The 24,585-nt window shown below is 42.0% G+C and overlaps 1 protein-coding gene across 2 annotated transcripts in view; it reads right to left on the bottom strand.

The window, feature by feature from the left end:
• Positions 1-20,713, bottom strand: part of DAZL (deleted in azoospermia like) — a 37,637-nt gene extending 16,924 nt beyond the window's left edge. For both annotated transcript variants that reach the window (XM_048837138.2, XM_048837139.2), the window contains exons 1-7: positions 20,629-20,713; positions 9,034-9,177; positions 8,586-8,677; positions 7,582-7,633; positions 6,788-6,854; positions 6,214-6,350; positions 3,289-3,366 (exon numbers count right to left, since the gene is read on the bottom strand). In XM_048837138.2, coding sequence (XP_048693095.1) covers positions 3,289-3,366; positions 6,214-6,350; positions 6,788-6,854; positions 7,582-7,633; positions 8,586-8,677; positions 9,034-9,177; positions 20,629-20,631 — 573 coding nt within the window. In that variant the 5' untranslated portion in view covers positions 20,632-20,713. The remainder of the gene's footprint in view (positions 1-3,288; positions 3,367-6,213; positions 6,351-6,787; positions 6,855-7,581; positions 7,634-8,585; positions 8,678-9,033; positions 9,178-20,628) is intronic.
• Positions 20,714-24,585: the final 3,872 nt, after the last annotated feature.

Below are 24,585 nucleotides of genomic sequence, written 5' to 3'. Positions count from 1 at the left end.
CCTTCTTGTAACAAACTTATGTACTTGAGAAGAAGCCTGGGGGTGGGGGGGACAATCATTTTCTAGACTAAACAAACCCACTCCCCCGCCTCCAATCTTCCCTCATAGGTCATGTTTTCTAGACTTTTAAATCATTTTTGTTGCTCTTGTCTGGACTTCCTCTCATTTGTCCACCTCTTTCCTGAAATGTACTGCTCAGAACTGGACACAGTAGTCCAGTTGAGGTCTAATCCGCGCAGAATAGAGCAGAAGAATTACTTCTCACATCTTACAACACTCCTGCTAATATATCCCAGAATAATGTTTTTTTTTTTTAAACTGATGACTCATTTAGGTTGTGATCCACTATGATCCCCAGTACTTCTTCCTAGGCAGTCATTTCCCATTTTGTAAGTATGCAACTGATTGTGAATTTAATCCTATGCTCCAGAGCACTTGCAACCCCTCCAAGCTTGATATTATCCACAAACTTTAACTGTACTCTCCGTAATTATCTAAGTCATTAAGATATTGACCAGGACTGGACCCAGAACGGATGCCTACAGGATCCCACTCGATATGCCCTTCCAGCTTGATCGTGAACCACTGACTTTTCTTTCTGGGAACAGGAGTACTTGTGGCACCTTAGACACTAACCAATTTATTTGAGCATAAGCTTTCGTGAGCTACAGCTCACTTCATTGGATGCATTCAGTGGAAAATACAGTGAGATTTATACACACACAGAACATGAAAAATGGGTGTTATCATACACACTGTAAGGAGAGTGATCACTTAAGATGAGCTATTACCAGCAGGAAAGCTGCTGAGAAGAAGCCTGAGGGGGGGAACCTTTTGTAGTGATAATCAAGGTGGGCCATTTCCAGCAGAACATCTGAGGAACAGTGTGGGGGGGAAAGGGGGGGAATAAACATGGAGAAATAGTTTTACTTTGTGTAATGGACTCATCCACTCCCAGTCTCTATTCAAGCCTAAGTTAATTGTGTCCAGTTTGCAAATTACTTCCAATTCAGCAGTCTCTTGTTGGGGTCTGTTTTTGAAGTCTTTTTGTTGTAATATTGTGACTTTTAGGTCAGATCGAGTGACCAGAGTATGAAAGAGTACCTGCCCCCAACAACCTTACAACTGAAACAGCAGACCTTGGCTGGAGTCTGTGCAGGCCCCTTCAGCAGGCAGTGGAGCGCAGGGAGCCGGGTGGGGAGCTGGGGAACGAGCGTTCACTTCAGCAGCTCCTACCTCCAGCTCCACCATCTTCCGTGTTCTTTTTTGTCTCTACATATTTGTGTTGTTTATGTTCATCCTTTGATATTTGACCTAGTTTCCACTTTTTGTAGGACTCTTGAGTTTCAGATCACTGAAGAGCTCCTGGTTAAGCCAGATAATGGTTTGGAGAATTCCTGCCCTCTCCCATCAGAACATTTAGCAACATGATCAGTTGTCTATTGTTTGCTGGCAAACAATTTCTAAACAGCCATGCAACCCAGGAGAAAGTGTCCAGAACGTCTAAATTGTTGCCAGTATTCATCTATTTTTAAACAAAGTAGGGCTGTCAAGCATTTACAAAAATCACGATTAATTGTGCTGTTAACAGAATACCATTTAAATATTTTTGGATGTATTCTACATTTTCAAATCTATTGATTTCAATTACAACAGAATACAAAGTGTACAGTGCTCACTTTATATTACAAATATTTGCACTGTAAAAAATATAGTATTTTTCAATTCACCCAAGTACTGTAGTGCAATCTCCTCATAATGGAAGTTGAACTTATAAATGTAGAATTACGTTAAAAAATAACTGCACTCAAAAATAAAACAATGTAAAACGTAGAGTCTACACGTCCAGTCAGTCCTACTTCTTGTTGAGCCAATTGCTCAAACAAGTTTGTTTACATCTGCAGGAGACAATGCTGCCCACTTCTTGTTTACAACATCTGAAAGTGAGAATGGCTGTTTGCATGGCATCGATATTTACAAGATATTTACATGCCAGATGCACTAAAGATTTGTATGTCCCTTCATGCTTCAACCACCATTCTAAAGGACATGCATCCATGCTGATGACGGATTCTGCTTGATAATGATCCAAAGCAGCGTGGACTGACGCATGTTCATTTTCATCATCTGAGTCAGATGCCATCAGTAGAAGGTGGATTTTATGTTTGGTGGTGGTTTGGGTCCTGAAGTTTCCACATCAGAGTGTTGCTCTGTTAAGACTTCTGAAAGCATGCTCCACACCTTGCCCCTCAGATTTTGGATGGCACTTCAGATTCTTAAACCTTGGGTTGTGTGCTGCAGCTATCTTTAGAAATCTCAAATTGGTAGCTTCTTTGCATTTTTTCAATTCTGCAGTGAAAGTGTTCTTAAAATGAAGATGTGCTGGGTCATCATCTGAGACTGCTATAACATTAAATAGATGGCAGAATGTGGGTAAAACAGAGCAGGAGACATACAATTCTCCCCCATGGAGTTCAGTCACAAATGTAATTAATGCATTATTTTTTAAATGAGCATCAGCACGTCCTCTGGAATGGTTTCCAAAGGATGAAGGGGCATATGAATGTTTAGCATATCTGGCACGTAAATAATTGCAACACCAGCTGCAAAAGTGCCTTGCAAACACCTGCTCTCACTTTCAGGTGACATTGTAAACAAGAAGCAGGCAGCATTATCTCCTGTACATGTAAACAAACTTGTTCAGCCAATTCCAAAAAGACACACAAGATAAGGAATGAGTGGACTTGTAGGCTCTACAGTTTTAGATTGTTTTGTTTGAGTGCAGTTATGTAACAAATAAAATAAATAAAATCTACATTTGTAAATTGCACTTTCAAGACAGAGATTACACTGCAGTACTTGTATGAGGCGATAAGCAAAAGAAAAAAGTATTTTTCAATTCTTTACGGTGCAAATGTTTGTAATGAAAAATATAGAGTGAGCACTGTACACTTTGTATTCTGCGTTATAACTGAAATCAATATATTTGAAAAATGTAGGAAAACCATACAAAAATACATTCAATTGGTAGTCTATTAACAGTGCTATTATAACGGCAATTAATCACGTTTTTAAAAAGTTAATTGTGATTTTAGTTAATCATGTGAGTTAACTGTGATTAATCAACAACCCTAAAACAAAGAATTTATCAAGTCAACTGGAGAAAGATTTTTTTGGTGGGGGGTGGGACCAACAAATTGAGGTCCAATATTTAGACATCAGAATGTTTAGATATTCTGATTCACGATTTTTTTTTAAATCAATTAAGCCATTTTAAAAAATACGTACCTGATAGTTGTAGGCAGGCTGGTAGCCTACAGGAACTTGCTGTTGTATCAGTACAGCTTGCGACCCATAAGGGTATGCCTGCGGGAGAGGGGGGGAAAAGTTTTGCATTTCATAGGTTAAAGCGATTAGGTAAAGTACATCTACACTGCAGCCAGTGTAGAATTTCCAGCTCTGGTAAACCTACCAGCACCAGCTGATTGAGATTGCTATTTTTAGTGTAACTATCAGAATAGCAGCCGTGTTAGTCTGTATTTGCAAAAAGAAAAGGAGTACTTGTGGCACCTTAGAGACTAAAAATTTGTTAGTCTCTAAGGTGCCACAAGTACTCCTTTTCTTTTTAAAAACAGCAATGTAGCCACAGATACATGGGCAGCGGCATAGGCTAGCTGCCCAACTACAATTGCAGGGAGTCAGGTATGCTCAGGGTGGCTAGCCCACGTAGTCATAGCTACATGCTTTTTTAGCACAGAAGCTTGACGACAGCTAACACGGGTATGTGTATGAAAGCCAGTAGTTATACCTCTGACCACAGTGAGGTCTTAGACACTTAGGGTGTGTCCAATTTTCAAAAGGGAGCTTAAAGACTTGTCTACACAGCTACTTACAGAGTGGCAAGCCATGGTGTGAATTTATAGCACACCAATCTGCTGTACAGTAACATCCTGTGTAACCACTGTTTTATCATATCCCACCAAGCTGCACTCCGCTGCTTTCACTGTATGGAAACTACTCCAATGCAGGACTTCCCCACTGTAGACCCACACCTTGGCTTGCAACAGAGTAAGTCAGTCAGTCTCACTGAGCCTCAAATGGGGCTTTTAACATACACTGACTAACAGAACATTCTTTAGGGCTTATCTATAAAATACTGAATTTGCAGCAAGCTGGCGTGTAAATTTAGCTCACTTTAGCCTTCTGTGCAGTAAACATTTGTATAGGAGTGGAAGTAGTTGCTTCTAACAATGATTTTTTTATTTTAACCAGATTCTGAGTTTAGGCAAAGTAAACAATTCACTTCCAATAGTTGAACATCAACAGAAGTCTGAAGTAGATTGTTCTCTCAGGACATGCAAGGTTTCAAGCAGTTGAGTTGGAATCAAATATCTACTGTCCCCAAAAAGTGTTACACTACTTGATTTCTTAAAATCCTCCCCCTACTTTCCTTAAACTAAAGGTTCATCTCGAACAGCAGTTCTCATACTGTGGGTCAGGAGCCCAAAGCGGATCGCAACCCTGTTTTAATAGGGTCACCAGGGCTGGTGTTAGACTTGCTGGGGCTGAAGCCGAAGCCAAAGCCAGAGCCTGAGCCCCGCTTTCTGGGACCAAAGCCCAAGGGCTTCAGCCCTGGGTGGCAGAGCTCAGATTACAGGCCCACTGCCCAAGGCAGTGGGGCTTGGTCTTCATCTTTGACCCCCCACCTGGGGCTCAGGCTTCAGTCCCCACTCCTGGGATCATGAAGTAATTTTTGTTGTCAGAAGGGGGTCATGGTGCAATGAAGTTTGAGAACCCCTGGTCTGGAGTTGTTTAAAGAGGACTTGCAACTGGAAAATTGAGGTAAGATTTTACAGACAGTTTATTTTTGGTTTGTTACAGCTCATTTGATGCTAAATGGTAAAGCCCTTCCGGTGTCTACTTACACTATTTCAGCACATGAGGAATTAGAATCATTCCCACCCCCCAAATTTTTCATCCTTCAAATTTTAGGGCCAGAGCACATTTACCAAGTATTTTACTTTTAGTAAGTTATTTTCTTAACTCACCATGGGATGCATGCCTTCTTAAGAAAAAAGAAGTAGCCAAATCCAAGCAAGTTTACAATAAATATCAGGATTTGGTCATAGTTAGTAGGCAATGGGGTTTGGGCGAGTTCAGAAGAAAAGCTATTAGGGGATCCTCCCAATGTGGTGCTGGAAGGGAACAAAGCATGACGACAGCTTAGGAGACTACTGCATAGATATGTATGAGCATGTATTCCATTTCCCCTCATTAGATGTATAAAGATATCACTTAAATGGGGATATTGATCATGCCCACAATAATGGTAGGTCTTACAGAAGTGAGTGCAATATTTGTGTTTTATACAAGGGTACTGTACCAATCTGAAGCAAGCAAACAGTTTTCCCTGGAGAAAGCGTTGACAGAGCCAGCTTTGCTGTTCCATACCCCATTAATAAAAGGGATGCTGTACACTAGTCCTTTAACTTACTCTCAAGCAAAATCAAAAAGATCATTTAAATAAGTTTCTCTGCTCAAGTGTTATGTAAAGAATTGTGTGCTTTGGGAGCAACCTCCAGACTACTCAACATCTCTTATAAGCTAGGTTACTTCCCCCCATTCCCTTTTCTTGCTCCATTCTGTAGCATTACCAGGCTGAAGATTTCTGCTTTGCCAGAAGATGGGAAAATGGGTAACCGGGGATGGACCACTTCATGATTACCTGTTCTGACTGCCCAGTGCCAGGTGCTTCAGAGGAAATGAACAGAAGACAGAATACTGGGCTAGATGGACCTTTCGTCTGACCCAGTATGACCATTCTTATGGTTTAGCTTCATTTAGAAATCAACAATCTCCCTAAATACAAAGTGAGCTTACACATTGCAGAGGTACTTTGTGGTATAGTGGGTTAGTAACTGGCTGCACGTATCAAGATTCTATACAGTAGAAGACTAATTTGAAAGACATATTGAGGTGGTACTTCTAAGTTGACAGTTCTGCCTGCTTTAGAAGACAATTCTGTCCACACTTGGTTTATTTGCTATTGTTACAACTAGATTTTCATTTTTAGGGGTATGAATGTCAAAAATTAAAGTTCCTCTAGTATATATTTCAGAGGCCATGCAAGTGTGGCTCTCAGAAGTGTTACATTCTAGTGCTTTGAAGAAAGCAGTTATGATCCAAGATCAGACCATAAAGAAATAAACTTACCTGAACATACTGAGTTACTGGACTCATCATAGCTGGAGGAGGCATGTATGTTTCTGCGTTTTGATTACTCCACACGCTATGAAACTGTGGCACAGGAGGATTAAAACCCAGATGTCTGGGTTGCACATGGTAAGTACCTAGTTTAGAGACAAAGGAAAGATGATCCAAAACATTTTTTTGTAATTTTATCAGTAGTTTAGGCCTAAAAAAAAAATCAAGGTTTGTAGGAGTTCAGATATGTATGTTTCCATTAATTAATAATTATTATTATTTTAAATTAAAAAGTAGTGCAGGATAATAGATCAGTTCAGCAGTGTTTGCAGTTTACATGCTGGGGCATTATGATAGTACAAAATTTATCACAGTTGGCTTTCTTTGTCAAAACCGAGTAAAAAAAATTAACAGTCAATACTGAGATAATTACTTAGATTTTACTTTAGTTGTAACACTTTTCATACTAATAATACAAGATTGTAAATATCACAGATAAACAAATGACTTTAATATCTTACATATTTCTCCTTATGAAAGGATGCTGCTTTACAAGTTAAGGTTCCAGTCTAGATCTACTTACATAAATTCTGTTGTTTTCTGATTGCTGGGCCCAGTTTCAGTTTTTTACCATGGAAGTTTATTTGTGACTGGGGGAGGAAAAACAAACACAAAAAAACCCAACAAAAATCACTCACCACTTACTATACTTTCAGATTCAACGACAGGTCAATAACTATTTAAGTCAATCTACGTGCTGCTGTAAATGTAGATGTACCTTTAGAGTACAGAGACTGCATGCACAGCTAGCATGGATATAAATGGTAGTGTGGACAGTGAGGCACCACCTAGACGAGTAGAGTGCCCTACACACCCGAAAGCCCAGGGTGTTTAACCTGCTTTGCTCTCTATATGCTCAAGCATACTGCTAGAGCCTTTTTTCACAGCTGTCATACTACAATTCTGTTGTACTCTTGGTCTTTTCTATCAGTTAATAGTGTAATTTTTACATAACTTGGTCAGTGTATCTTGCCCTTAACTACCCAAGTGTGCTTTGAATGGCAGCTAGGAGTGGAAGGAATGGACTTTGAATGGACACCTCCAAGCAATAAAACTAAATGTTTTAGTCTTATTTCTGGCTAAATACGTTGCGTAAAAAAAGCCTACTTCAACAGCACGGGGCATTTTAGAAAGATTGTTTTGAACAGTCTTAATCTTTGCCTCTTCCTAATCACTTAATCTATTCCAGATGGTCATATAACCTTTAGACAACTCAATTTCCTTGTTATTACCTCCATAAACCAACCACCACACTGCATTCTTCATTACAGAATACAGATATGAATATGAGCATCCTCAAATAGCCAAGTAACTTACTTCCACTATTTTCTGAACATCCACATTGTCCAAAAAGGATACAAATCCATATCTGCAAAGGAAAAAAGTTCAGTGTGACTACTGCACAACCTACAAGTCTGTTTTGAACAAGACTCAATAGCATAAATTGGGTTACTGTATGCCAAAAGATAGTCAAGTCCAAGTCAGTATCATTCCACTGGATTCTGTGAACCAAAAACTGATGCAAAGGTGTATATATTACAAGGTGCCAACTAGCATCCAGGTAGTGATTTGATTCTCATTTCAGACTGGGTGCGACTGGTGCAATTCACTTCACCTCTGTCTTGGTTTCCACAATTTGGGAAACTGGGATAGTATTTGGTCCCATCACAGAGTTGATGCGAGACTTAGAGCAACAAGATTTTATTACATTAAGCATGGACAAAACAGTAATTTTAAAATCAAAATTAGTCTTCTGTCTAGCACATTACCAATAACCAAGACTTCCAGCTACCCAGAGTGGATCACAACTTGCAGGGGGAAGGCTGGGGCACCAGGTATAGAGGAGTGACAGGAGAGTTCTTTCCAGCTCCAAAAGCTCACACCTAGAAAGTGTATCCATGATTCTTATCTTTTTAGCCCAGCTGCTTACATTACTGTTCACCCAAAAGAATTTCATCCCATTCAATCCCATCAAAAGCTGGCTGCATTTGGCAGCCAAGGCAAGTTTTAAGTTTTGCTTCCACCAATTATATGCCCCCTGAAAAGCAAGATTTATTAAGTCAGCTAAAGCATACCATATTATTCTTTACAAAATCAGCTATACTTAAACTGAGTCTATATGAGCCAACTGGTTAGTTGTAATTCACCACTTCTGGAAGTAGTGATGCATACAGGGCTCAAGCATTTTAACAGCGTGTTGTAGGGTGGGTTAGTCCAACTCTCCATGTGTTGCTGCTTCCTCTGGTGATTTATAGTTACCAACTTCACTAGGTTAGAAAAGGCTTTAATGATCCAAGACAAATCATTCATGTTCTACTTACCCTTTGGAAACACCAGTTCTATCAGTGATTATCTTCACTTCTTTCACTGTACCATATCGTGCAAAGAAGCTTCTAATTTCTGTTTCATCCATCTAAAGGAACAGAATTTGTTTAGCTTAAAAAAAAAAAAAATCACTGGCCACCACAAGAAAGCCTTGAGCACAAGTTTGCAAAAAGGAGTTAACTGTTTGAAGTGGATTTACAGAAGCAGGAGCCACTTTCAAACCCACCCACTGTTACTGCACAATTCAGTGCTGCTCACCTAGTTAAGGGATAAAACTGGAACTGAACTCAGATCTCACATAGCAGTGCAATACCATAAAACTGGTAGATGCCATGGGATCAGGTAATTCCTGCAAAAAGTAAAAGTCTGTTTTCTGCTCTGCACTCCCAAAAAGAACAGTCCAATCACTACAGAATATATGTGAAAGACAAGACATTTAAATACCCTTATATCAATTCCACCAACGAAGACTGTGTTCGGCATGATTTTTCCTTCTGGTAAAACATATCCTTGACTGGTTGTTGACGACAACTGGGTGTTCTCCTCCCTGGAGATGCTTGCACATTGGGACTCTGGATTTGCTGCAGACTGCAAATTCGATAAATTTATATACTACATTTTAGGATACTAAAACTTCAAAATGTTCCCATGGATAAAATACTTTCCATTTCCAGTTTACTCTATTTACAACAGAAATACCACAAATAATTTTCCAAAAACATATGTTCTGAATTAATTCCACTTCATGGACTGGTTTTTCAGTATTTACTCTTTTTACCTAGCACTAAGCTGCATTTAGAATAATTAAATATGTATAGTTAAAGCTGCTTTTCCTCAAAGCTCCATGGTCACTTTAAACCTATACGACTAATTCTACAATGAAACTTTTGAAAAATGCACTTCTATATCTATCAATTGGGATTTAAGACAGAGTTAGTAGACATAGAAGACTGCCAGATCTGCTTGCAGAGTTCCAGAATTCCACATTATCCAATCTCCCCCCCCCCCCCCCAAAAAATCCTTAAACAAGTAATTAAATGCGGCACTCATATATGAGCAATCCCAGAACAAAACCCATGGAAGAAATTTATCTTTAAAAAAACCGTTATAGCCACTACAACTAGCTCTTAATATGATCAAATTATTGTGATCCCTTTGAAGGAGAGATTTTGTACTCTGTCGCAATTTAAAGTTGTATCAAATCAGAGGTCTATCAAGATCTGCAACTTTGTCTTAAACAGTCTGAATAGTTTGAGATTAAGTGACTTTTACAAATCATTTACATTTGTAATAGGGTATACACACAGGCCACCATGCCCCCCCCCCACTCCCGATTAAACAGAAAGAAACATTCAAAAGAACAATCTTAAGTCAAGCACTCAGAAGTTATATAGTAGAATTAAGGCTGCCTAGGCAGCCTTAATTGCATGCATTTATGTTTATACATTATGATACAGTCTTTAATTACATGATCATATACTATTTTTTCCACAGGACCCCAGTTTCACTTAGCACACAGAATGGATGGTACTCAATGAATGAGCAGCTATCCAGTATTTTGTTCAAAGAGCATATAGCCATGAGTGGCCCCTTGTTTTTACTGCACACCATTCAAACCACACGCTCTGAAGAATGAATTATTAGTTTCCTCATGGGCTTTTCTAGGGCACGCAACACTGTCGTAACAGAGAGCTTCACAAATGTGAATCTAATTTATATTCACAACACCCACATGAGGCGAGATGGTATTATAAGAGCTGCACAAAGATTTTCAACAAATAGCAAATTCATCAAAAATGCATTTTAGAATACTAAAACTATTTGCCAATTTAATTCCAATTTTTGAATAGTTTCAACTAAAAAAAACCCTGATTTTCTCCTAAAGAAGTGTTGATTCAACTCAATATTTGTTAGTTTTAAACCAAAACAAATGGATTATTTACGTTCTCCCGCTACACTAAATTATTTAGTCAGATCTAATTATCCTCATTTTAGCCACAGAGAAAATGGAATCAAAATGAAGGTCAAAAGCATCCACTAAGTTTGGGTGCCTAGGGCCTGATTTTTCAAATAAAATTTAATACATAGCACCATATGTTCAAAGCACAGCCACCACGGACTTCAGCTACAGTTTAGTGACCAGCACTTTTGCAAATTAGACCCCACAGGTGCAAGCTGAGCACACAAAAAAATGTGCGTGTAGTTAGTGACCAAATTTTTAACATGTGGTTTAAGTAACTTGCCTAGCATGACAAAGAACACCCATGTGGCAAAGGCAGGGTTAGAATCGTTGCCCAAGGTAGCTTTCAATTGCCTTAACTATGAGACCATCTTTTTCCTTCATCCAATCCCCTGCTTCATTTACTACATAGTTTTGGCCCACTGACCTTCACTCCCATCATTTCTTGTTCCCTGCAGCTTGTGGTCTGGGTTCACTGGCCTGCCTCTTCCTTCAATCGATGGGGAGGGTCTTTAGTTCTGGGCATGGTTAGGTCTACCATCTCCCAGAACCACAGGAACACAGTTTTGGCCCTTTGACCTTCACGCCCTTCCCTGTTTTTTCACTTGTTATCCCCATTACTCACATGCAGCCTAGGTCCAATGGCTCATCTCCCTCAGCTGAGAGGGCAGGTCTTTAGCTTTGGGCAGGCCTAGACCAGACTGTCTCACTATCCACAAGCAGTGCACACACACTATTTCAGCTCTGTGACCTTCACTCCTTCCCCCCCACCCCTTTTTGTCCCCTCAGAGGAGGAGATGGGCCTTTAGTTTTGGGCAAGTCATCCCAGTATCTGCAGTAGGTACATGCACCCTCAATATCTACAACAAATGAGGGAGGGGGTCCTACTGCCTTCTTCCATTCACAATCCTGATTCATTCTCAGAACAGGTCCAGCCTGTGCACTGAATGAGGGAGGAGTGTAGGGGTGGGGTGAGGGGAGGAGCAGTAAATGATCATGTAATCAAGGACAGTCACAATACAGACGCACAAGGCACACAAATTAAGTTTGTACAGCCAATCTTAATTCTGGCATTTCCTAACTTTTGAGTGTTTCACTTTTCAAACTTAATATTCTTTTAGTGCAGTTGTGTGCAAGTGATTTCCTGGGTTGTTCTTTATTAAAAGAGAACATAAAGCTAACTGAAAAGCAGAAATTCCATCAGGTGGCTCTTACTCCCACAGGAGTCATCTACAGGACTGGAACCTTTAGATCCAGACAGATCTCTGCCACTTGAGATACTGGAGAAACTGGTAACTGTAGAGGATGTCATTCTCCATGTGGACCAACGCTAGAGGGGGACTTGACACACACTTTGCCAGTGGGTTTCAGACATTTGTCAAAAACAGACCACAGACGTGAGTCTTAGGTTCCACGCCAGGTTCTGGAGGGAAGCAGTCTCTTGCTGCTTTAGATCCTGCTTCCCCCTTTACCCCCAACCCAGTGCTATCTGTTCCACAGAGACCCCTCTGCTTCTTCACCCCAACCTCCCTGCCTAGTTAGATCCAGGCTCCACCCCTCAGACTCTGCCATTTGAGTTCCAAATCTTCATCCATCTCTGGCTCCTCACCTCAGTCAACAAGAGTCAAGGAAGAAAGCAGTATCCTCAACACTGAATCCTTAATGATGCAATGACCAGTCACTTGCTGGGCAAATATCTTTAATTATTCCTGTAAGCCTCACCCCCCGCCCCCCAAAGGGGTAAATTTAAGATCTGAGAGAGCAGCAACACAACTTCCAGGCCCTCAAAAAGGAATACGTCTTGACTGGTTGAGCCTTTTGTACAAAACAGAATATTTGTTAGAAATAGGTAGAAACACAGCAAGAATTAGTGCCAGAACCAAGTTGTAGAGTGTCATCTGGAAAAAAGTCAGTGTATCTGTCTAATGGTCCCATGAATGCGGTCTCTTAAACATTTTCAATAAAAGTAAGCATTTGTAGATTGAGAGGACATTTGTCCCATGGCATTTTTACTCAGATTTTTGCATCCCAAGGAACAAATATTGCTATATCAAGAAAACTGAATAGAATGCAATCATTGTGCATTAACTAAGACAACTTTTATAGAATGTTATATACATAAGACTGCTACAGCAAGACTAGCTATTTCACTGGATATACCTATAGGATCCCAAAGGATCCTCATCTTTTTGTGCCTGGCTATTAACTAGCTCAAGTTTCTCTAAGCAAACTCACGGAATGGTAGTCAAATTTAGTGGAAATCAGCAATCGAGTTTTGTTAGTTTTTCTACTCTACTTGCAAAGGTCCCCCAAACCCTTTTAGGCTACAGCAATCCTTTAAACATCCAGATACAACTACTAAATGCAATTACTTTTGCATTCTTTAAAAGGATAACTTTTCATATTTGGGATACCTAGCAAACATGAGGTAGTTGTATGGAAACTCATCATCAGTTTAGATATATTTCTAGTATAGTTTAACCCAGGGTAGCTATCAAATGCAAAAGTAGAAACCAGCAACCCCAGCTTGTTTCCTGCAGATATCCCTGCCATTAATTTGATATGCACAGGAATGAAGTGCTACTGTATATGATGAAGTATTTCTCCTCAGTGGTATTACACACAAAGGACTGGGCACTCCTCTTTCATCTCTTTTCATAAGAGAAACTTCCTTGATTCTTCAAGGTACACATCTATCTGATTTACAGACAAGGGTGCTGGTGTAGGTAGATCTTCCTTCTCCCCCCCCTCCCCCACCCTTTTATTCTTCTGTGTTTTTCTTTCAAGCCATTTGTCCCTCCATAACAGCCTTCTGCTATAATTGGAGAGAGGGGATAGACATCCCTTATGGTTCTCCTGCTGTGATTTATGTCCCACCTCAAACTACACAGCTACAGAAACAGGACTGAAATGAGACTATAAAAAAATACTTTTCTGGATTGTCAAAAGGAGTTATCTTCAACTGAGGGGGAAAAAGAGACAGTAGGGAAAGAAAAGTATGCCAAGCATCTATGGGAAAAGCAGCAAAAAGGTAAGTGAAGCCTCAGTGATGTAGTAAATATGTTACGTTACTTCCTTTATTTTGTTCCATTTCTCTGGAAGATGAGCTCCAAACATTTGAAGGAACAGGATCAAAGTAATACTCAATTAATGTAGCACCGAAGTTATATCAGAGATCTTCAACAGGATCCAGAGTGTGAAGGTAAACACCAGCCTGCCATGACAACTCTCTCCTATATAAAAGGTATCACAAGGTTCTGTTCTGTCAATCTTCCTGATGCCTGTGTAGACAATACATCTGGGGGCAATACCGAGATTTAGACTGTATTGCCATCGGGATACAGAAGGTAACACCTAGCTGTCAGTGGACTTGGTTTTTTACTGGATCTGGGTGACTCAAAATCTGTTTAAGCCAGCCTCTAACCAAATCAGGACTCAAACCAGAAGATGCCAGTGGCTGAGAAGAAAAACAGTATAATTATTTCCAGTTATTGGTCCCCTCTCAGATGGTGTTTGCCCACTTTCTGCTAGCAAGTACACAATTGGGGGGGGGGGTGGTCTTGTTGTCTCTTGGCTGTGTTTTGAAGATAAGGAAGCAGCTGAAATCAAATAAAATACCTGAGCTGCTAATTTGAAGTGGCAGGGAGTGATCAGAGAAGAGGCCTTTACTCTAAAAGAGAATCTCCATGCTGGGTCTGAAAAAGTAAGTTTGACTTTCTAGGCATACAAGATCTATACCTGAATACATGCTTGACAGCGGGGGATACTATCAAGGGAATGAAGCTATCATTGCAGCTGCCAAGAGGAACCTTCTCTTCCTCTTTCCTGCCAAGCTTCAGAGCCTCCTCACTGTTGCAAACGAGTCTGTTACACTATTCTTCCACAGCCTTTTGAGTGTGTCCAGTATCTGCCACAGCTCCTGGCTTTGTAAGCACAGTGAAAATGACAACTGCCATTTTTGCTAGTTCCTACAAGATTCTGAACCGCAACACTTAAAGTACCCAGAGTCTACAAAATCCCACATTGTTACTGCTGCCTGACAATACCATGAGCAGCAGCAGAGGCACTGGAGCCATTTTTCTTTGATCTCAGGAAGGCCTACACTACATCACTTTACATTCAGAAGGTTAACTTGAACCATAAGGCTAAAAAAATGTAATCCATTTAGTTCAAGGTAACTTTACAAAGTGTAATTTGACTTAGAACAGATGTTTACATCTTTCCTTGCTTTTTTACTTTCATTGTTCTTCTGTGAAGTCTGTTTTACTGTATTCAGAAAAAATACAGAAAACTGCAATAACCATTATACATGAATTCAATGGAGATTGGGGTACTTCTTACGTGGCTGGAGGCATTTTTAGCCGCTTGCCTCTTAATGAATCAGTTGTCTACTAACAGCCTATTACATACATCTTCCAGTGACTTATATTGCTATACTTTAGACACTTTTCCACTTGTTTAGACAAACTAGTTTGGAGCCACTGACAGGTTTTTGATTTGTCAACTGGATCTTGAAGGAGAGAGAAATTAAACCAGTTTCATTGCTAACAATTTCTTAAATCCAGCTATAAAATGACCTGCAAGGGAAGATAAAGTTACATTTTGTGCCCTTTTTGCTTTTGATGCAAAAAAGGCAACCTTAGTTTATTTCAGGAAGTTTAAGCTTTGTGTCAGGAGCATGTTCCTATGACTTTTCCTGGTTTTGCTGGAAGACTCGAGTGTGAATTTTGAGTTTCTTGCACCTTAAGGTTCAGAGTTCTGGATCTAGACATATCCTCTCTCCCAGATGTTTATCAGGCACTGGGATTAAAGAGGTTAATGGCACAGACTTAAACAATCCAATTAAAAATCTTAACTTCCTAACTGCTCAGCTGTTACTCCTGTAATTGTCCTAGTTCTCCAATTATCCATGAGTTCCTGAATAGACCAAATCAATTTTTTAGTGTTGAGACAAGTTTAAGAAAAGTCTTCTTACAAAATAAAGCAGCAAAGAATGGGTACATGCCTTTTCCCCCCCTTGGTATGTCACCTTTCAAAGTCTAATGTCATAGTGCATTTCAGCCATATTCCAGTTCAAATTGTCCAAGATGGGCAATCTTTCCTCCTGACAATTGGCCTAAACTGTTCGCTGTCCCCATCCCAAACGGGAATCTATTTAAATGCAAGCATGTAAACTGTTGGCCCTTATTCCAGCCACTATGATTTAGATAACAAGGCATTAGCAAAAGGGTTTTGCCTTAAGTGCTAGATAAGGAAAAAGCAAGAAGTTACCATTTTAAGCTCCCACAAGGCAAAGATTCTACAGTCTTTTACCATATATGCTGGCTGATCCTCAAGAGTCCTGTGTATTCCATAGCCACTGAATTTACATCTTGCTGGAGAATTACACTCTAAAATGAGAGCTGAAGTTCAAGTCTTTCTTACTCTTGTAGTTAGAAATAAAACCTCAAGACAGTTAACTGACTATACTCATATTACTGCTTTAGTTAACAGAGCTATTGTTGCAGGCTGTCTAAGTGTAGTGGGGTAACCTGCCTCATTCATCTCAACCTGGGGCCTCTGAAATCAGATTCCAAAATGCCAAGGAATTCAACATTTATGTCACACCATTTGCTATTATGTCAGATGCATGGCTACAGTAAGTTTTCTTCTTGCAACTGTCTCTTATTCTCCAGATTTCATGACAATGGGAAGTTAAACAGATTACAGTGTATGCTCTCTCTGTACTGTCAAGAGTCAGGTAGCAGGAAGTTGGGGAACTAGAACAGGAATCTAACTTGCAGCCAGGAAGCCAAGCAAACCAAGAGTGTAAGATGTCAAGCTGAGCTTCCTACAGAGCATGATCACAGTTAGGAGTAGCCAGCTTCAGCAGATGACTGCAAGCTCCACCCTTCTCTATTATACAGGGGAATAGGAAGAGGTTTTGATCCAGGCTGGCTGGCCAACATCACAGGGACCAAAAGTTAGGGAGTGCAGCTAGGTTGCCTAGAAAAGTTTGGGGGGGGGGGGGCAGGGGAAATCTTCAAAACAAAAAAAGAGCAATAGTTGAAAGTACTAACTGACATAAAATCGATGAGCCTCAGATGTGTATACAGAAAGATGGCAGATGGGAATGTAGGACATTTCATGACAATCATAAATTAGAGTTGCCAAAGAATTTAGGTATTGTTGCTGCAGCACTAGGTCCTATTCTGCCTCTGCATAGGCAGGGCCTCTGTTATACCCTACAATATTTATAATAAAGCAGAGTTGATATTTATGAAAAGCAATGCAGAAGAAAGAACAAACCTCAACAAACTTGACCAACAGTTCTGTTGGATCCTCACTAGAGCTTCAATTAGCCCACCCCAGAGCAATATGCCTGGGCCTTTTTTCTCTCCTACACACGAAGTTTGTCCTACCTTTCTCCACCCCTTCCACACCCTGCTCAGAATATAAAGAGATGTAATGTCTACTCACACTCCTGGTATTGCACCCACATGTGCAGCACTTCTACATACAGGAGTTGAAGTTATCATGACAGCATATTACCTGAAAGGGAAAAGGAACGTGGCTCCCTATAACAGTGATAGTATAGTTTACACATCAAGCAGCAGGTGGAGCTATTAGCCACGTACTGTACATGCTTTTTGCAAACTAGTAGATATCCTAGTCAACTTTTTCAGGACTTGGGTCTTACTCCTAGCTGTATCTCTGTTTTATGTACGTCAGTTGTTCTCAAAATGTGGGGGCATGTCCCCTAGGGGGAATGGAGGAACATTCTGATGGGGTACACAGCACAGAGGGATCACCATGTTTCCAGCCCCACACTGCTCCCAGACCAGCTGCACCTCCAACCCTGTCATCCCCCAGTCCTGCTCCACCTCCAGACCCAGCTCCACCCTCACTCCTCCTCTGCCCCCAGAGCAGTTCCACCCTAACTCCTCCTCTGCCTGTAGGCTCAGCTCTTCCCCTCATCCCCAGTTCCACTCCCACCTCTGCCTTCAACCCAAGCTCTGCTGCTGAGGAAGCCTTGGCTATGCAAAAAAGGAGTACTTGTGGCACCTTAGAGACTAACCAATTTATTTGAGCACAAGCTTTCGTGAGCTACTAAACTTGCCACAGTATGCATCCGATGAAGTGAGCTGTAGCTCACGAAAGCTTATGCTCAAATAAATTGGTTAGTCTCTAAGGTGCCACAAGTACTCCTTTTCTTTTTGCGAACACAGACTAACACAGCTGTTACTCTGAAACTTGGCTGTGCAGTAATTGAAGGGAGGGCACAGACAGATTCCATCATTGATAAAGGGAGTGGAGCACGACTGGAAAAGTTTGAGCACCACTGATGCAGACCAATACAATTATTTATAATTAATTCAACCTCTATTTTTACCTATTCTTATAAAGAGGCTGGAAGCATGCAAACATTCTCTAGCAAATAGTTTTGGAACAAACACCCAAGGTGAAAGGCCGCTGTTCCAGGGTTAACTGCTTTGCTTTTCAATTTAATTTAACTGATAAACTGAGTCTGGTAACACAAGATATCTTACATGAGGGGAATGGGGAGAAAGTGTACCTTAGATCAGTGGTGCCCAAACATTTCCTGTCACACCACACACACCCCTTACCAGTAATGGAATCTGCCCATGGCCCCACTCCATTATTGCAGTTGGCTCAGCACAGGAGCTTGGGCTGAAGACAAAGCTGGCCTGTGAGTGGAGCAGAACTGCAGCTGGGGCTACAGCTGAGCTATGGCTGGGGCCAGAGCTGCAGGGAGCATAGTGGGGGGTGCTCCCTCTCCATCCTCCACTGGAGGCTGGCCCTTGCTCCACCACACACACACCCTCACCCCTTGGGAACCACTGGCTTAGATTTATAAAACTAATACTTAACAGAACATGTACAGACTGAAAGTTGTTATACAATCAAGTCGCTAATATGACAGGAAGTGGCTTTTGGATTGTGTGTGTTTAGGACCTCATTACAATAGCTATGAAATATAGCAGTGTCATGCGCTGCTATAAATGGAAGAATGTGAATATGAAAAGCAAGTCACTAAAAAAAAATTTGCTATTTCACAAAAAATTTAAATATTAATAAACAACCAGCTTTGAGAATACAAAAGGTCAACTGAATTAGTGTCACCATTTGAAATATTTTAAAGCCAATTTATAAGATCTATCCATGCACACCTGCAGGAAAGGCAGTTTTTATATATTTGTACAGAGCATAGCACATGCCGAGAGTTACAATACAACTGCTACCTTTCAACTGACATTCTTGATTTCTAGTATCTTCAAATTGTTTTACCTGTTTAGTCTTATTGTTTGCATCACATCAAGCTTAATGCAGAACACGCCCACACCCACCCCCCAAACAGACAATAGTATAATTTACTGAAAGATGTGCAAAGAGCATCAAGTATTTTCTTGAAAAAAATTCTCCATATTCTTATCTAGTAAATAGTTAACTATATGTGGGAGCCAAATATGTTGAGTACACCCTGAAAGTAAGAGAACTCACATGAAGTGAACTAATTACTCTCAAAAGGAAGAAGGTACACTTTGACTTTTAAAAGTTTGACAGATAAAAAAATGCATGCTTTAGTTACTAGTACACCTCTACCCCGATATAACGCTGTCCTCAGGAGCCAAAAAAAAAAAAAATCTTACTGCGTTATAGGTGAAACCGCGTTATATCAAACTTGCTTTGATCCACCGGAACGCGCAGTCCCACCCCCCCAGAGTGCTGCTTTACCACATTATATCTGAATTTGTGTTATATCGGGTCACGTTATGTTGGGGTAGAGGTGTACTTTCAACATGCACATCTGAGAACTGCAGTTGTTGGGTGTTGTTGGTTTTTTTCTTTTTTTAAGAGCAATTAGTAGCAAGCTCATGATATGAAATTGCTTTTGAAAAAATTCAAACCAACTTTAGTTCAGCTGAAATATGTAACCGTCTAATGTACATAAATTAGAATTGCTTTGTTATGTATAACTTGGGCAAGTCTCCATAGAAGCCAGTGGAAGTTAACATTTCCAGGCAGTGCCTGCATCTACTACTGCCAGTGGAGAACCTGCCATGAGGCCAAAGAAAGCATGGGTTTCAAACAGTCTGCAAGATCTGACCTCATATGGGGCACTACACCGTACAGCCCACGAGAGAGGCAGGAGGGAAGAGGAGATTTGACGCCTCTCCTGAAAAGGCTTCCTACAGACAGGCTGATCTGAGCAATCAGTAACCTCGCGCTGAAGCCTCCACCCCAAGGGGCATCAGAGCAGGGAAACGTCGCCACAGACCGGCTAAACCCAGCCCCACAAGGCGAGGCGAGGCACAAGGGGAAGAAGCCCAACTCCCCCAAGCTTGGGGGCTGCTGCTCCGTCCGGCAGTACCCCGAGGGAACGGGCCGGGGCTCCACTGGAGTCACACTCTAGTCTGCCCTGAGGGTGGAAATGCCCGGGACCGGCCCCACCCCAGCAGGAGACCGACCGGGGCAGAACCCGCCCCTTGTGAGTCCCCGGCGGCGGCGGCGAGCTGCAGGCGCCATGTGGCGCAGTAAGCGTGCGCGGCGCGGGTCCGGGGAGGGAGCAGCAGCTCCGCCCGCCCTGGGGAGCGAGCGGAACAGGCCAGGCGTCGCAAGCCAGGCTGCAACAAAATGGCGGCGGTTGCGGGGCATGGCCCAGTCTTCTCGCCGCCCTCGACCGCCTGAAGACCAGTCTCAGCGGCCGCGGCTTCCTCCCTCCTGCCCTTAGCAGAGCCGGCCCATTGCACCCCGCGGCGACCGCTCGCCCTCCAGCCCCGCCTCTTCCACCCCACATGGACCTCAGTCCCGTCCCCCCCCCAGCCTCCGTCACATTGAGCCCTAGGCCGTGGTGAGCCCTTCCCCATAGGCAGGCCAGCCAGCCCTGCACCCCGTTCCCAGCGACCCTAACCCACGACTGGGCAGCGGCTTTGGACCCCTGCCTCACCGCTCCAGCCACATCCGCCCCCCGCGATCCACGGCTTCGTCCCCCCGGAGACCTAGAGCACGGCCTTTCTGCCCCCAAACCACATCGCTAACCCCCCCTGAGCACGTGCCCCGCCGCCAGCCCCACTCACCATCGTTCCCCACGCGCGGGACAGTGCCCGTTCCCTGCTAAAAACAGAGGGGGAAGCTAAACACTAACCCCACCAACTCCCTCCCTCCCGCCTACCCCCCTAAAAACAGCCGCTCCTCCCGCTGGGCCAGCCGCCTCTCTAAATAGTCAGTGAGGGGAAGGGGGCGGGGAGAGGCCACACCCAGCGGGGTACTGCTGGTCACTAGACAGAGGGAGGGAGGGAGGCCGTCTTTGCTCGAAGACTGGCTTCTTCTAGGTGTTCCCACCCTGTCTTTAATGTGGTACAGGATTGGGGTGGATTTTGCTCTAACCCCTCTGGAGTTGGGAAAGGTATTTTACTGTGTGTCCTGTAGCTTCCCCCTGCCCGCCAGTGAAAAGGGTAACATTTTGCAGTGTAGCATAATCTCTTTTCATCAAATGGGAGGACTTTGCTCAGGCTGTGTTAATTTTAATGAGGCACCCATTCTTTGAGAATCTTACTTCATTTAATAGGTCCTCACTTAAGACATGGCCCTGGAGAAGAGGTTTCAGTTTGATTTCCTCATTTTAACAATCACCTTCAAACTGAAGGTTTTTGTAATATAGATTATTTTCATAAGAGAACTCTTATTGCCTTACTACATGTACTTCTGAGGATGTTTGTGCCTCTTGGGACTTTCATCCTTTCTTTTGAGGCTTCTCTACACACCCTGTGTCTAAGCATCTGTTTAATGTGAGGCACTTGTTCCAATCAAAGCCAATGGGAGTTCTTTTATTGACTTCAGTGACACCTGGATGGGGACCAATGTTTGGTATCTGTGCTAGTCTCTAAGGGTATGTCTACACTGGCTTGGACTAAGGGGATGTTTAATTGAGGTGTAGATGTCTGGGCGCAGACTCAAACTCTGGGACCCTCCCACCACAGCGGGTCCTAGAGCCATGTGCCAACCAAGTCCAAATGCAAATAAACGGCCCCTTAAACCTGAGCCCCATGAGCCCAAATCAGCTAGCATAGGCCAGCCAAAAGTTTTTAATTGTACAGTGTAGACATCCACACTGCCAAGAAAAACCTGCTGCACCGAATCTCACAGCCTGGGTCAACTGATTCACTCGCACAGGGCTCAGGCTGCAGGGCTAAAAATACCAGTGCAGACATTCATGTCCATACCGCCCTTCTTCTGTCGGTGGTGCGCATCCTCACCAGGAGCACTTCCAGTAACATGGGGGGGGGGGCGAGAGCCAGGGCTCACAGCTGCCTGCCAGGAGCTGGGCTGCATCCTCCCTTCGGCTCCTCTCGCCACCGGGAATGGGATAGCCACACTGGGCTTCTTGGCTCCCTGCTGGGAGCTGGGCTGCCCTTCCCCCCTCCCCACCACTCCCCGGGCTCTCAGCTCCCCCCCACCCCCTGGAGCATGGCAGCTGACCAGGCTCCAAGTGTAGAGCTCCCCGCCGGGCACACTTGTGCTCTCAGTGTGGAGCAGGGAGCTGAGACCCTTGCAGGGGTTGCGGGGGAAGGGCAGCCAGGCTCCTGGCAGGGAGATCTGTACCTGGAATCTGTGCTGCTGCCGTGCTCCCAGTGGAGAGTCAAGAAGCCCAGTGCAGCTGCCTTGTTCCCAGCAGGGAGCCAAGAAGAGTGGTGCGGCTGCCCTGTTCCCAGTGGGAACTGGAGAGCCCAGGGACAGCAGCTGGGCTCCCAGCGGGGAGCTGAGAGCCTGGGCAGCAGCCTGGGTCAGAGCAGAGAGCCAAGAGCCTGGGCAGCAGCCCACTGGTAGCAGGGAGCCAGGACTCTGGGAGCTGGCTTTCTAAGCTGCCTTACGTCGACCTAATGCTGTAGTGTAGACCAGGCCTCAGTCAAACACCTTTTATCAAAGGAAAGAAGTAAAAGGCTTTGGTACTTATGACCAGGCAGAGGCCAACGGTTTAAGGACCTACTTCTACAAAGAGATCCATGACGGCACAAAGGTCTGTGCATGAGGATCTTTTTGAAGGATCAGATCCTAATGTTCCCGTCAGACTGTGTGCAGAGACTGCTTGGTAGCTTTGAATCCTGTTTGTTCCCAACTAATCAACTTTCCAATGGTTCTCATTACTAATTTATTTGCAAGTCTTTTTAAATCTATATTTGACATTGGATAAAAGGATGTATGTAGTGGATAAAAGGTTTACTCTATGTTTTAAACCTACCGGTATAAATTTGTCTCAATTTCAGGACAATTTTCAGAGTTTCAACAAAACCCTTCTTAATAATGAGGATTTTTTCCCCTAAAAATTTATGTAAGTGAAAACTCATCAAGATCTGGATATTTTCTGATCTTTATTTCTTACTCTGTGCTGCTCCTTTTTTCTTTTCTTTTTTTTTCTTTTATAGTTGTAAAAATTCTTGATCATTCCCACTGAGTAAAACTTGTTTAAACTGTTTATCCCCATAAATTCCCAAATTTATTTCTAAGTAATTTAAAATATACTGCAGTTTACCTTCATGCCACTTATTTTTATTGCCACAGACAGGAAATTATTTTGTGAAGGTGGACTCACAGATGTGCAGTTACACATAGACTCTTTGATGTCTGCCCTGTGCTATTTAACTGTGTTATCATTTTGCAATAAATTATCATAAAAACCCAGTGCTTTGTCTGTTTTGGTCCCAATGAACTGCTCATTAAAGCCCACACAGAGGCATAATCTGAAATAATGATATAATTTATCTCACTTTGTTGTACCGTGTGAAGATTACTTCTATCAGTGCAAATTAAATCAATTCTAGAGTAAGAGATGCATCTCAGAGTAATTTCTCTTATGCATTTCTCTCCAAATATCCGCAAGCTGTAGTTTAGCTAGCTTTTCTGAGAGTATTCATGTCTTTTTCCTTGCTCTCTTTCCTTGAATATTAACAATTTTTCTTGTTAGAGCCCAGTTAAAAGATCAATATACAGCATCATTTTGATGTGTTCAGCTGAAATTATGAGGGGGGGTAATGTTTATATATATATATATATATATATATATATTAGGCACATAAGATTCTTTGATGTGATATAGAAAATCAGGTGCCTCCTCAGATGTATCAAATAACTTTGTGTTTGTTGTTGTACACATATATGACTGGATGGGATACTGCAAAGCAAACTAGATTTTTTTTACTTTCAGTCTTTTTTTAAATGGAATATACTGCATTTGTCTGCAATATATTTCTATAATGACACCAATCAGACTCCTTTATAAGAAACTAGATTCCATTTCTTTTTCCAATCTGAGTATTTTTCCTCATTCCTGAATAGATTGATTCAAGGATTTTTGCCATATACCAAGTGTTTGACCTGCCTGTATGGTATAACCTACTTCATTGTAAAAAGTTAAGAATTACTTATTGGCATAGAAGGAAATGAAGTCTGCAGGCAGCCTACTGAGTTTACATTCAGACTCCAAATGCCATGTAAAAAAAAAAAAAAAGGGCTAACAACAGAAGCATATTGTGAGACCAGGCAACCCCTGATGACATTTATAAAAATTACAAGTTCCAAATTTTATGTCCACACTGCCAGGAAACTATGACTAAAGTATGTGTGTGTATTCAGGCACATATTTCTACTTGACCCACTAAGTCTGCTGCAAAGTTTTCCTTTCAAGCATTGAAGGAATGTGTATTGTTTTTGCTGATACTTTTTATGCATGTATAAGTGTTTCTTCACCTCTGATTAAGGTGAAAATCAGAATTCAAAGACATGGCAATGATTCATTTAAGATAATGTTTTTTATTCTATTCAAAAGCAAATTTATTCCTCTTTCTTCACTGTCTGGCTTCATGTGGGATCAGACTTCAAGAGATCCCAGATTATGAGTTCCAAGTTCAAGAACTTTTTTCCTATTCACTTCAAAATGAAATTTATTAGCCATTTTTATATTTGTGACCAGCAACCCCTGCTTAAAGGCTCTCATTTGTTTTGTACCTTGTCACTAATTTCTTTTGAATCTGATTCCA

The sequence above is a fragment of the Caretta caretta genome, chromosome 2, assembly GCF_965140235.1.
Source record: "Caretta caretta isolate rCarCar2 chromosome 2, rCarCar1.hap1, whole genome shotgun sequence".
In the NCBI taxonomy this organism is placed as follows: Eukaryota; Metazoa; Chordata; order Testudines; family Cheloniidae; genus Caretta; species Caretta caretta.
This window is presented reverse-complemented; position numbering and strand designations above follow the sequence as displayed.